Source organism: Ranitomeya imitator, chromosome 7 (assembly GCF_032444005.1).
Source record: "Ranitomeya imitator isolate aRanImi1 chromosome 7, aRanImi1.pri, whole genome shotgun sequence".
Classification (NCBI taxonomy): domain Eukaryota; kingdom Metazoa; phylum Chordata; class Amphibia; order Anura; family Dendrobatidae; genus Ranitomeya; species Ranitomeya imitator.
Window position 1 is genome coordinate 4152454 of NC_091288.1, and position 14150 is coordinate 4166603.

A 14150-nucleotide genomic window follows, 5' to 3' on the forward strand; every position below is an offset into this window, starting at 1 on the left:
TACAGGTATGGCGCGAAATCTATAAAAGTGATTATTTCAGCATTCCTAGGGATATAACCATAAGAGCCACCTTCACAGAATGCAGCCTTAGTGCTACTGCAGGGGGCTCTTTCACCTTAATACGCCCTGTGGGTTCCCTTTCCAGCCCCTAGAAAAATGCTGCCCCCACCATGCCTCAATGTGAGGATGATGATCGTCTGGTGATGACCGCTGCCGGCTTTACACCCTCTGGGATTATGGCCACAGAGTTCCCCCTCGGTCTCATCAGACTGACGGCGTTTCTCGCTTGTGGCCGACGTGATGGAGGCTTTGGCAGAATATCGCCAGGTGTGGATGAACTTTGTAAGAGGAGGCTCCATCTTGTCACTGACCCCAGAGTCTGGACATATGAAGAATACATTGCTGTCACATGTAGGACACAGTCAGGACTGGCCAGACATCCCTGCAGCTCCTCTCATGTTGCTGTCGGCCTCCTGTCTTTCCCCAATATCTGGGGGACGAGTTCTCGGTGATGTCATCGTTGTTCCAGATTTCCGCCCCTTGATGACGTCTTCACAGCGTCCATAGTGGATCTGATGCCTGCAGAGGTTTCATCCCTTCTAACAACTTTCCACAGTGAGATTCTTTGCTGTGTTGTCAGCTGTTTATGGACCAGGAAATGTCAGGAGAATCCTCCTAGAGCAGCAACACTTTCTCTGGGGCTAATCAGGAGCACTGACTACTGTGTAATATGGGGGTGATGTGATCAGCTGATTCTGAGCACAATCACAGCCCTGATTATAAGAGGGTGTGCACACTTATGCAACCACAGTATTGTAGTTTTATTAGTATTTGTTTTTACACCTGAAAGGATTTGTTTGCATTCATCAGGATCTGTACAGATTATGGAAACATTAAAGGGGAAAGGTCCTGAAATGTTTCCTCCTGGTGGGATCATTTACATGGCAAAACCCCGGGATTTATCCGGGGCGTGTATATGCACTTCCTACATTGATGTGGCTGGTGGTCTTTGCAGTCCCCCGGTGTTACACTCACCTGCTCGGCCTCCCGTTTCCCGGACGGTAGTATGACGTGGTAGACATACTTGCAGGGCAGGCCGCCGCCGCCGGTCGTGATCACTTTGCGGTTCCTCTGATGAGGTGTCCTCCGGATTTCTTCCTGTAATTTCCCGCCGGCTTTTCGGTAAATGGCGGCTGAGATGGCTCCAGACGAGAGGTCCAGATTGGGGGAGATGGAGTTCACAATGATGGTGGTCTGGAAGAGAAACGATGACAGCTGAGCCGCGGACACTGCGGGGTACCTGGAGACCCCCATTATACAGAAGCTCCTCCAGACGCCTCCATTACAACGGCCCTTTAGGGCGATGGTGACAATCTACACTTATGAAAGAAACATTTATTTTTACACGATATAAATTTTTCTGGATGAAAATGCATTTTTATTCCTGCTTTCTCAGCCGCGGGGCGGACATTTTTAGCTCCTGGTGTTCAAGTGCGACAGCAGCAAAAATGGTGGTTCTGGGACATAGGACATCGTGGTCGGACGCCCACCCAAAGAGGACACACACCCGGGATATGCGGCTCACAGCTGCGGGGGACGCTGGCGCCATTTTACTGTAGCCCAGCGCCACGCGCGTACCTGCGCTATCCCTACAGTGGTGCGCAGCGACGGCCCACCAGAGCAGCGGCCATGACAGCAGCTATGACAGTAGTATTGCCAGGCTCCTGCCCCGTTCTCACTGCCGCAGCCCGGCTCATGACTGAATAGCGGGGACACAACAGCAGTATAACCAGGAATTGAAGCTCGAGGGATAACTTGCATATTCCCGATGCATTCTGGGAGAGTGAACCACGTAAATTTTTTTCACGATCTTCATCACTTTGACGTCATATACAGATTAAGAACATGGAAGAGGCCAGAAGCCGTGTGCGGAGCTGCATCGCACGCTACATGGTCAGTTACCAGGGGAGAAGCGAAACTTCACCAGAAATGCAAGAATGATGGAGGAAAAGAGGCAAAGTCTAGAAGAGAGGAAGACATGAAAATTAATAAGGAAGGTGATGAGTTCTTAGAGCAGAAGTACAGGAGCTTCTCACAAAATTAGAATATCAGCAAAAAGTGAAACTCATTATATAGAGCCACCACACACAGACGTGTCCAGGACATGGGCTACAAGTGCCACATTCCTTGTGTCCGGCCGCTCAAGACCAATAGACAGAAGCTTCTTACCTGGGCCAAGGAGAAGAAGAACCGGACCGTTGTCAGTGGTCCAAGGTGTTGTGTTCAGAGGAAAGTACATTTTGCATTTAATTTGGAAATCAAGGTCGCAGAGTCTGGAGGAAGAGTGGAGGCCACAATCTGAGCCGCTGGAGGTCTAATGTGAAGTCTCCACAATCAGTGATGGTTTGGGGGCCATGTCATCTGCTGGTGTAGGTCCACTGTGTTCTATCAAGACCATAGTCAGCGCAGCTGTCTACCAGGACATTGTAGAGCACTTCATGCTTCCCTCTGCCGACAAGCTTTTTGGAGATGGAAATATCATTCTCCAGCAGGACTTGGCCCCTGTCCACACGACCAAAAGTACCAATACCTGGTGTAAAAACAACAGTATCACTGGGCTTGATTGGCAGCAAAGTCACCTGACCTTAACGCCATAGAGAATCTATGGAGTATTGTCAAGAGGAAGATGAGACACCAGACCCAACAATGTAGACGAGCTGAAGGCTGCTATCAAAGCAACCTGGGCTTCCATAGCCCCTCAGCAGCCACAGGCTGATCGCCTCCATGCCACGCCGCATTGATGCAGTAATTGATGCACAAGGAGCCGCGACCAAGTATTGAGAGCATTTACTGAACATACATTTCAGTAGGCCAACATTTCTGATATTAAAATCATTTTTTCAAACTGGTGTTATAAAGTATTTTAATTTACTGAGATAATGACTTTTGGGTTGTCATTGGCTGTAAGCCATAATCATCAACATTAACAGAAATAAACATGTGAAATAGTTCACTCTGTTTGTAATGACTCAATAATTTACTTTTTGTATTGAAGAACTGAAATAAATTAACTTTTTGAAGATATTGTTACTTTGTGAGAAGCACCTGTACCTCTACAGAATACAGAAAGAGAAGACATTTGTAGTGCACCCGAAGAAACAGAGGAATTGAAGCCTCTGACCCAGAGAACCAGGAGTCAGTCAGCATCATACTGGTCAGGAACCAGTTCCAGGCTCTCACGCAGGAGAACCATGAGCAAATACATCCAGATAAAACTTTGACCACAAAAAACAACCTTGTAAGCACTCGTAGTCCACTTGGATGGAGAAATAAACACATTGTGAATGTGATGAGGGAACAGCCGCCATCTTTGGACGGGCATTCTAACAGAGATTGGCGTGACTCCATTTTGTCTCCTGGTCACAGGTCTGCAGAGAGGAGTGCTCCTGGCCCCCACCTTTTCTAATGAATAAAGTTCCTATTAGTACGGTAATGGGCTGAGTTCAGTGAGGAAACCACGCCAGCAGGGGGCTTGGAAATGCTTGGGGGCTTAATTAAAACACGCATGCCAAGTGGCCACTGGATACACATCTATTATGGCAGCTGTTGTGAATTCTGTGGCCAAGCTCCCTCCTGTGGTCGTGAGTGGTACTGCGGCTGGTTCTGTCTGTAAGCTTCCTTTGGTGGATGAGAGTGGTACTGCGGCTTCTGAGTTTCCTTCCTCAGGTGACGAGGTTAAGTCGTTAGGTGCTGCTCTATTTAACTCCACCTGGTGCTTTGATCCTGGCTTCCAGTCAATGTTCCAGTATTGGTCTTGCTTCCTCCTGGATCGTTCCTGTGGCCTCTCTATCCTGCATAAGCTAAGTTCTGCTTGTGTTATTTTTGTTTGCTATATTTTCTGTCCAGCTTGCTATATTGGTTTTTTCTTGCTTGCTGGAAGCTCTGAGACGCAGAGGGAGCACCTCCGTACCGTTAGTCGGTGCGGAGGGTCTTTTTGCCCCTCTGCGTGGTTGTTTGTAGGTTTTTGTGTTGACCGCAAAGCTATCTTTCCTATCCTCGGTCTATTCAGTAAGTCGGGCCTCACTTTGCTAAATCTATTTCATCTCTGTGTTTGTATTTCATCTTTACTCACAGTCATTATATGTGGGGGGCTGCCTTTTCCTTTGGGGAATTTCTCTGAGGCAAGGTAGGCTTATTTTTCTATCTTCAGGGCTAGTTAGTTTCTCAAGCTGTGCCGAGTTACATAGGGAGCGTTAGGCGCAATCCACGGCTACCTCTAGTGTGGTGTGTTAGGATTAGGGATTGCAGTCAGCAGAGTTTCCACGTCTCAGAGCTTGTCCTATGTTTTTGGTAAATGTCAGGTCACCTTGTGTGCTCTGAACTTCAAGGTCCATTGTGGTTCTGAATTACCTGTTCGTAACAGGCAGCCCAGTCGAACCGTCTCTGTCACGATATGGTATGAAATATCATAAGTAGTTCTCTTGCTAGCCTGCGTGGGCTAAGCCCCCCTTCTTGGAGTGATGCTGCAACAGTTTGTAGCTTCAAATTCCTGACTTTCAACTCCCAAGCCCCCCTTCCCTTTCATTCAGCCAAGAGCTGCTTTGCCAATGTACTGGGGGGAGTTTTATGGCCGAAAGGTATTTACGACGGCATTTCCTGCCATGTAAGCTCTTGTCCAGCTATAAGTGAACTAGAAACTTCCAGAAATCCATGGAAGTTCTTTGTTAAGTTTTTCTAAGATATTAGGCCGACCGTTTACGTTACAAGCACGAAAATATATATTGTTAGAGTCCATCGGAGGATCTATACATCGCTCGAAACACGGGCTTCTAACTCCGTCTGGTAAAGAAGTAGGGATTTCTCTGTAAATATGTATCCCAGATAGGACATATTTGATCTCATTAGAATGCTCACGTTAATCCGAGATGAATGATGGGTTTGTTATGACTGACATGTTTTGTAGCGGAGTTATCGAAAGTAGATATAGATTAGGATAAAATGAGTTAACTGAAGAGGTAGGAGGGATGAGGTGATCCAACCCCTTTCTGGGATGTTACAGGCTGTGCTATAACTGTCTGCCCACATCCCCAGCGTTCTTCTTGTCCTATTTTCCTGGAAGAGCTGAGCACATCCCATGAACTGGGAAGTATGGAAAACTGCACTAGCCTGGGTGCCTGCCATGCTTTGAAAATGTGAGTGTTAGCTTTTCTCCTTTATTCCCTTTATGTTCTAATTACCGTGTACATATTTGCAATTGTCTCATTTGTAACATCTTTGTAAAATATTTTGATAAAACACTGCCTGAAACTTTTGATGGGGTATATTATTTAATACTAGTTCTTTCTCCTGTTCTAAACCGTACCCTAAGTCTCTTAAAGGGAAAATACGCTACTGTTGGGTTGGGTTAGCTTCGGACCCGTTTAATTGAAGCTGGTGGCAGCATACATTTTGTACTGGGTAGTTGGGTGGCGTTATAGCGACTGCGGCGTTGATAATTATTGATCCTGCCTAAGTGGGAGTAGTTTATCGCGTCGCTGCAGCGTGCCCAATAGCCAGTACATAGCAGGCAGCCTTTCTGGCGACTAATTACCCAGGGTGCAGTACCTAATCTGACCTGAGAGTAAGGGGGGCGCCAGAGAGCTGCAAGTGATAAGTGGAACTGTAAGCGGGATATACATAAATCCCTGCAGTTCGTGGTACATAGAAAAGCAGTGGGATACCTAAAATAAGCCCCTGCTGTAAACTAAGAGGTCAATAGCCTTGTGTGTGTTTTCTCATCACATTGTTAGCAGTGGAGGGATAACTAAGATAAGCCCCCCTGCACATGTGATAGCCGTCTGTTGGCCTAAAGTCATCTCGATCCGTGACGTAGGGGTGACGGTCACGGTGGGAATCGTGACAGTCTCCAACATGGAATTGTGAATTATGGACGCATCGTCCGAGGTACCGGCTCATAAAAATATTCTCCTCGCCCTAAAGAAATTGTGCATCTAACAGTGCGACTCCTGTGGCGGTGGGAGGTCTGAAACCCGAGATATAGGGATCAGCCTCCCACAGGGACCGAATGGGTCCAGGTTTGAACCACAGGCGCTGGTACTGCCAGTGTGCTGATCCGATCATCCTGAGAGAAGTTATCCCATTTATTAGATATTGGAATAAATCTTGCAGGGAGGCAGAGGGGGTGGAGATTGCTAAGCCCACCCACAGCTGCAGGCGGGGGGGCTCAGCCAGGTTTAAGAAGAAGCTGAGGTCACTGGGAGAGTCTCACTCCACAGAAGAAGATGATGATGATATCTTAAGGAACAGGGTATGCCAGCCAGAGGGGAGCAAGCACACGCTTTCTGGGGGCTGCCCAGCAACTAAGTTTTGGACCTGCGGAATGCTGCGCCCCCCCGGCTTCCACAAGCGACCTTCAACCTGGTAAATTGACCTCCAGCTTTATACCTTTAAGCCTTGTATTATTATTGTTATATTGTACTCTGACTGTAACTCTTGATATAGTTTGATTGTATATTTCTTGTAATTATCTAGTGCGCCCTTAAGGCAATTAAATAATAAATTAAATTTGGGCTGATCCTTTTACTCTGATTGCGAATCTTAGAATACCCAGTGTGGGTAACAGGGCAGTCTCCCCGGCGGCCATTTGCTCTAGGTGCAGTTCCCTTACTGACCTGAGAGACAAAGGGGGCGCCGGAGAGCTGGGCCTGTGTAGTGACGTCACGGATTGGTGACGTGGGAGGAAGGGGTAATCCTTCACAGTGAAGAAGAAGTGCAGAGTGGTGGTCATGGGGGAGAAGAAGAAGCGGAGAGTGGTGGTCATGGGGGAGAAGAAGAAGCGGAGAGTGGTGGTTATGGGGAGAAGAAGTGGAGAGTGGTGGTCATGGGAGTGAAGAAGAAGCGGAGAGTGGTGGTCATGGGGGAGAAGAAGAAGCGGAGAGAGATGGTCATAGGGAGAAGAAGTGTAGAGTGGTGTTCAACGGGAGAAGAAGTGTAGAGTGGTGTTCAACGGGAGAAGAAGTGTAGAGTGGTGTTCAACGGGAGAAGAAGTGTAGAGTGGTGTTCAACGGGAGAAGAAGTGTAGAGTGGTGGTCAACGGGAGAAGAAGTGTAGAGTGATGGTCAACGGGAGAAGAAGTGTAGAGTGGTGGTCAACGGGAGAAGAAGTGTAGAGTGGTGGTCAACGGGAGAAGAAGTGTAGAGTGGTGGTCAACGGGAGAAGAAGTGGAGAGTGGTGGTCAACGGGAGAAGAAGTGGAGAGTGGTGGTCAACGGGAGAAGAAGTGGAGAGTGGTGGTCAACGGGAGAAGAAGTGGAGAGTGGTGGTCATGGGGAAGAAGAAGAAGCAGAGAGTGGTGGTCAAGAGGGAGGAACAGAGGCAGCTATCTGCACACCGGTTATAACCTCAAGAGAAATGTGCTGTCCTACGGATGCAAGAATAAAAGATGTGTCTGACAGGATATCAGGTCTCTTCAGACCTACAGATGGACTACCCATTCCTGCTAATACATGTGGAACAAATGACACCACAATAAGGGACCTGGAAACCAGCTGCAGTGACTGAAGACTTAAGAAAGAATGTGAAAGAACTGGGAGCGCAGGTGGTCTTCTCATCCATCCTCCCAGTGGATGGCCATGGAACAAGAAGGTGAAATATGATTCTACAGGTGAACAACTGTCCACGTCGATGGTGCCATTGTGAAGGACTAAATTAAGAAAAATTAAAGGGAACCTGTCACCTGAATTTGGCGGGACTGGTTTTGGGTCATATGGGCGGAGTTTTCGGGTGTTTGATTCACCCTTTCCTTACCTGCTGGCTGCATGCTGGCCGAAATATTGGATTGAAGTTCATTCTCTGTCCTCCGTAGTACACGCCTGCGCAAAGTAATCTTACCTTGCGCAGGCGTGTACTATGGAAGTCAGAGAATGAACTTCAATCCAATATTGCAGCCAGCATGCAGCCAGCAGGAAAGAAAAGGGTGAATCAAACACCCGAAAACTCCGCCCATATGACCCAAAACCAGTCCCGCCAAATTCAGGTGACAGGTTCCCTTTAAAGCAGGCTTCATTTTGTGCTTTTCGACTCCATTTTGTTGTTTACAAGATAAATTCTGTTACTAGGCTAAAGTTCATAGTTGTTATGAGACCTTGATTGTTTCAACCTGAACAACATTTGAGACTGAGGGTGTATTGCTCTACGAGACCTTGACGCACAAGCTGTTATGTTTTTTTCTATGCCACGTAGACACGGCCATATATGTAGTTTCCAGTTTTCCTGCATTCTTATAGGTTAAGAACTGTGAGCGTGTTCTTATGTTAATTGGCTGAAGTATAATCTGCAAAAATTATAAAAGAGATGACACAATAAAAGGGGGTTTAGAGATCTGCTTTTGATCCCCCCAAACAGAGCTACATCTCCGTCTGGTCATTCTCAGTTGCCGGCAACGCCCTGTGGATCAATTTGAAAATCACCGAGTCAACCATGAAGAGTCACTTCAGATCCTCCCCCAACACTGGCACCGACCTGACAGTGTCTGTAGTCACTGAGCACAATCCTGATCACAGGTATCAGTGTAATCAGTATAACGGCACCGACCTGACACTGTCTGAAGTCACTGAGCACAATGCTGATCATAGGTATCAGTGTAATCAGAATAACGGCACCGACCTGACACTGTCTGTAGTCACTGAGCACAATCCTGATCATAGGTATCAGTGTAATCAGTATAACGGCACCGACCTGACACTGTCTGACGTCACTGAGCACAATGCTGATCACAGGTATCAGTGTAATCAGAATAACGGCACCGACCTGACACTGTCTGTAGTCACTGAGCACAATCCTGATCATAGGTATCAGTGTAATCAGTATAACGGCACCGACCTGACACTGTCTGTAGTCACTGAGCACAATCCTGATCACAGGTATCAGTGTAATCAGTATAACGGCACCGTCCCATCCATCCGTCTCCCCTCCTAGCCATCAGTCTCCCCTCCCGTCCGTCCACTTTCCCATCCGGCCCACCCCCTCCAGTCCGTCCACTTTCCTATCCCTCCGTCTCCCCTCCCGTCCGTCTTCTTTCCCATCCGGCCGTCTCCCCTCCTGTCCGTCCACTTTTCCATCCGGCCGTCTCCCCTCCCGTTCCTCCTCTTTCCCATCCGGCCGTCTCCCCTCCTGTCCATCCACTTTCCCATCCGGCCGTCTCCCCTCCTGTCCATCCACTTTCCTATCCGGCCTTCTCCCCTCCAGTCCGTCCACTTTCCCATCCATCTGTCTCCCCTCCGATCCGTCCACTTTCCCATCCGGTCCACTCCCCTCCCGTCCGTCCACTTTCCCATCCGGTCCACTCCCCTCCCGTCCGTCCACTTTCCCATCTGGGCGTCTCCCCTCCCGTCTGTCCACTTTCCCTTCTGTCCGTCTCCCCTCCAGCCCACTTTCCCCTCCGGAGGAGGTGGGGGGTGCATGGTGCAGAGGGTGGCCGCGTGGTGCGGAGGGTGGGGGAGCACGAAGTGTGGAGGGTGGGTGGGGGCCACGTGGTGCGGAGGGGGAGCCGTGTTGTGCCGAGGGTGGGCAGGGGCCGCATGGTGCAGAGGGTGGGCAGGGGCCGCGTAGTGAGTGTGAGGGGCCGTGTGGTGCAGAGGTGTGGGGGGCATGGTGCGGATGGAGGGGGCGCGTGATGAGGAAGGGAACCACGTGATGCGGGTAAACACTGTATTCAGTCCTCTGTTGTCCTGGCCTGCAGGCCACACTTTTCCAAGATCTGCCCTATATTATAGATGGAGGCATTGGATCCATGTATGTAATACTGGCGATTCGGGGGCAGATTACCTTGAAAAAGGAGGGTATCTCCTAAATCTTTTGCTACCTCCCTACATCTCCAGATCTTCTGGATCGACCTATATATATCTAAACAGCAGTATTTTACTATATCTCCTTTATCTTGTGTATCTGTTGTATCTCCCAGATCTCCATCTCCCCGTACCTCTCACTATCCCCCAAGTACCTCCCCCCTGTACCTCTCACTATCCCCCTAGTACCTCCCCCCTGTACCTCTCACTATTCACTCCTGTACCTCTCACTATCCCCCAGTACCCCTCACTATCCCTCTATACTTCTCACTATCCCCTCCTGTACCTCTCACTATCCCCCCTCTGTACCTCACTATCCCCCTGTATCTCATTATCCCCCTACCTCTCACTATGCCCCCTCTGTACCTCAGTATCCCCCTGTACCTCTCACTATCCCCCCTGTACCTCTCACTATCCCCCCCGTATCTCTCGCTATCCCACCGTATCTCTCACTATCCCCCCGTATCTCTCACTACCCCCCACATCTCTCACTACCCCCCACATCTCTCACTACCCCCCACCGTATCTCTCACTATCCCCCACCGTATCTCTCACTATCCCCCACCGTATCTCTCACTACCCCCCACCGTATCTCTCACTATCCCCCACCGTATCTCTCACTATCCCCCACCGTATCTCTCACTATCCCCCACCATACCGCTCACTATCCCACCCTGTTCCTCTCACTCATTATCCCCCCTGTACCTCTCAATATCCCCCCTGTATCTCCTCTGTGTCTTCTTTGACTTGATCTTTTTTGTATTTTAGGATTTCTTTCCATAAAGTTGTTACTCATTAATAGAACAGATTTTTGTTACTTTACATGAACTTTCCCATCAATCTGCAAACACGAGGAAGGCCCAGGTCGCGCGGCGAGAGGAACGCCCAGGTCACGCGGCTGGACTAGGATTAGTGGATTCATTACATTTTGGCACTTTTTGAAGACAAGACACCAACCTTCTGCTCTTCGATCATTCCCATCTTAAGATGAAGGCTCAGACCATTGATAATGATCGACGCCTCTTGCTGCCAGTGCTCATTGTGGGAGGAGGACGCTGCGGAGAGGGAGGAGGACACCGCGGAGAGGGAGGAGGACACCGCGGAGAGGGAGGAGGACACCGCGGAGAGGGAGGAGGACGCTGCGGAGAGGGAGGAGGACACCAGCCTGTCACTACTCCCGAGGATCCGCTCGCACGCTGCCCTCATGGCTTGCACGGTTTTGTCATCGTTGTTCACCAGTCGGACTTCGCTCAGAAGATCTTTATTCTCAGGGCTACAAAATGTCTGAAGGGTTTTCACTATGATGTCAGCGCAGAGGTCGAGGGGGAATCCGAAGATGCCGGAGCTGACGGCAGGGATGGCCACGGAGCGCAGGTTGGGGCGGTGGCTCACATAGCGCAGCACGTTGCGGATGGCGTGCTGCAGCTCCTCCTCACATTGCTCCGCAGCCCAGCTGTTCCAGATCGGCCCCACCGCATGGACGATGGTCTTACAGGGCAGCGCTCCGGCGCTCGTCACCGCGATGTCCCCCGTCTTCACGGCTCCATACCGGGCAATGTGATCCCGACTGTCCAAGACGATCTGCGGCCCCCCGGCCTCCACCAGGGCGTGCGCCAGCCCTGCCGTGTGCTCCAAGCGGCCATTAGCTGCGTTCACCACCACATCGCTGTCTTGTTGGGTCATGTCGCCCCTCCACACGCTGATCAGGGGTCCGTGGAGGGGACGCTTCTCATACACCTTGAGGGGAGCAGGACCGGCAACGGGTCTGGGTCCGGTCACCTCAGCAGTGCACCGAAATCTCCGGATGAACACGTCGTTCACATTGCTCTCACAGCGGAGGAGAGCACGGAAAACGTCTGCGGGGACCGGAACCTTCCGCACAACATCCATCTCCTGAAGAGAAAACAGACTGTCATGGAGGAGACCACCAGGACTAGAAAATACACAGAGTACCGAGGACGTGAGGGGCGCACGAGGAGGGTGCGGGGGAAAAAGCACGAGGAGGGCGGGGGGGGTGGATTGGTCGGAGGGGAAACGTACGAGGAGGGCGTGGGGGGGAAAACGTACGAGGAGGGCGCGGGCGCGAAAATGTACGAGGACGGAGCGGGGGGGGGGGGAAAGTACGAGGAGGGCGCGGGAAGGGAAAACGTACGAGGAGGGCGCGGGGGGGGAAAACGTACGAGGAGGGCGCGGGGGGGAAAACGTACGAGGAGGGCGCGGGGGGGAAAACGTACGAGGAGGGCGCGGGGGGGAAAACGTACGAGGAGGGCGCGGGAAGGGAAAACGTACGAGGAGGGCGCGGGGGGGAAAACGTACGAGGAGGGCGCGGGCGCGAAAATGTACGAGGACGGAGCGGGGGGGGGGGGGGAAGTACGAGGAGGGCGCGGGAAGGGAAAACGTACGAGGAGGGCGCGGGGGGGGAAACGTACGAGGAGGGCGCGGGGGGGGGAAACGTACGAGGAGGGCGCGGGGGGGGGGTGGATTGGTCGGAGTGGAAACGTACGAGGAGGGCGCGGGCGCGAAAATGTACGAGGACGGAGCGGGGGGGGGAAAGTACGAGGAGGGCGCGGGAAGGGAAAACGTACGAGGAGGGCGCGGGGGGGGAAACGTACGAGGAGGGCGCGGGGGGGGGAAAGTACGAGGAGGGCGCGGGAAGGGAAAACGTACGAGGAGGGCGCGGGGGGGGGAAACGTACGAGGAGGGCGCGGGGGGGGAAACGTACGAGGAGGGCGCGGGCGCGAAAATGTACGAGGACGGAGCGGGGGGGGGGAAAGTACGAGGAGGGCGCGGGGGGGGGGAAACGTACGAGGAGGGCGCGGGGGGGGGAAACGTACGAGGAGGGCGCGCGGGGGGGGGGAAACGTACGAGGAGGGCGCGGGGGGGGAAAACGTACGAGGAGGGGGGGGGGAAACGTACGAGGAGGGCGCGGGGGGGAAAATGTACGAGGACGGAGGGGGGGGGGAAAGTACGAGGAGGGCGCGGGGGGGAAAACGTACGAGGAGGGCGCAGGGGGGGGGAAAACGTACCAGGAGGGCGCGGGGGGGAAACGTACGAGGAGGGAGCGGGGGGGGAAACGTACGAGGAGGGCGCGGGGGGGGAAACGTACGAGGAGGGCGCGGGGGGGGAAACGTACGAGGAGGGCGCGGGGGGGGGAAACGTACGAGGAGGGCGCGGGGGGGGAAACGTACGAGGAGGGCGCGGGGGGGGAAACGTACGAGGAGGGCGCGGGGGGGGGAAACGTACGAGGAGGGCGCGGGGGGGGAAAACGTACGAGGAGGGGGGGGGAAACGTACGAGGAGGGCGCGGGGGGGAAAATGTACGAGGACGGAGCGGGGGGGGGGAAAGTACGAGGAGGGCGCGGGGGGGAAAACGTACGAGGAGGGCGCAGGGGGGGGAAAACGTACCAGGAGGGCGCGGGGGGGAAACGTACGAGGAGGGAGCGGGGGGGGAAACGTACGAGGAGGGCGCGGGGGGGGAAACGTACGAGGAGGGCGCGGGGGGGGAAACGTACGAGGAGGGCGCGGGGGGGGAAACGTACGAGGAGGGGCGCGGGGGGGGAAACGTACGAGGAGGGCGCGGGGGGGGGAAACGTACGAGGAGGGCGCGGGGGGAAACGTACGAGGAGGGCGCGGGGGGGGGAAACGTACGAGGAGGGCGCGGGGGGGGAAAACGTACGAGGAGGGCGCGGGGGGGAAACGTACGAGGAGGGCGCGGGGGGGAAACGTACGAGGAGGGGGGGGGGGAAACGTACGAGGGAGGGGGGGGGGGGAAACGTACGAGGAGGGGGGGGGGGGGGAAACGTACGAGGAGGGGGGGGGGAAACGTACGAGGAGGGGGGGGGGGGAAACGTACGAGGAGGGGGGGGGAAACGTACGAGGAGGGGGGGGGGGAAACGTACGAGGAGGGGGGGGGGAAACGTACGAGGAGGGGGGGGGAAACGTACGAGGAGGGGGGGGGGAAACGTACGAGGAGGGGGGGGGAAACGTACGAGGAGGGGGGGGGGAACGTACGAGGAGGGGGGGAAACGTACGAGGGGGGGGGGAAACGTACGAGGGGGGGGGGGGAAACGTACGAGGAGGGGGGGGGGAAACGTACGGAGGGGGTGGGAACGTACGGGGGGGGGGAACGTACGGGGGGGGGGGAACGTACGGGGGGGGGGGAACGTACGGGGGGGGGGGAACGTACGGGGGGGGGGGAACGTACGGGGGGGGGGGGGAACGTACGGGGGGGGGGGGAACGTACGGGGGGGGGGGAACGTACGGGGGGGGGGGGGGAACGTACGGGGGGGGGGGGGGAACGTACGGGG

At 53.4% G+C, this 14150-nt stretch overlaps 2 protein-coding genes across 2 annotated transcripts in view; one reads left to right on the forward strand and one right to left on the reverse strand.

Moving 5' to 3' along the window:
- The window catches only part of PARP9 (poly(ADP-ribose) polymerase family member 9), a 54095-nt gene extending 42361 nt beyond the window's left edge, over positions 1-11734 (reverse strand). The window contains exons 1-2 of the mRNA XM_069732570.1: positions 10802-11734; positions 1036-1254 (exon numbers count right to left, since the gene is read on the reverse strand). Of these exons, the coding sequence (XP_069588671.1) occupies positions 1036-1254; positions 10802-11734 (1152 nt within the window). The remainder of the gene's footprint in view (positions 1-1035; positions 1255-10801) is intronic.
- A 24-nt stretch (positions 11735-11758) lies between these two features.
- LOC138645763 (E3 ubiquitin-protein ligase DTX3L-like) overlaps positions 11759-14150 on the forward strand; it is a 23827-nt gene continuing 21435 nt past the window's right edge. The window contains exon 1 of the mRNA XM_069735281.1: positions 11759-12242. Coding sequence (XP_069591382.1) covers positions 11759-12242 — 484 coding nt within the window. The remainder of the gene's footprint in view (positions 12243-14150) is intronic.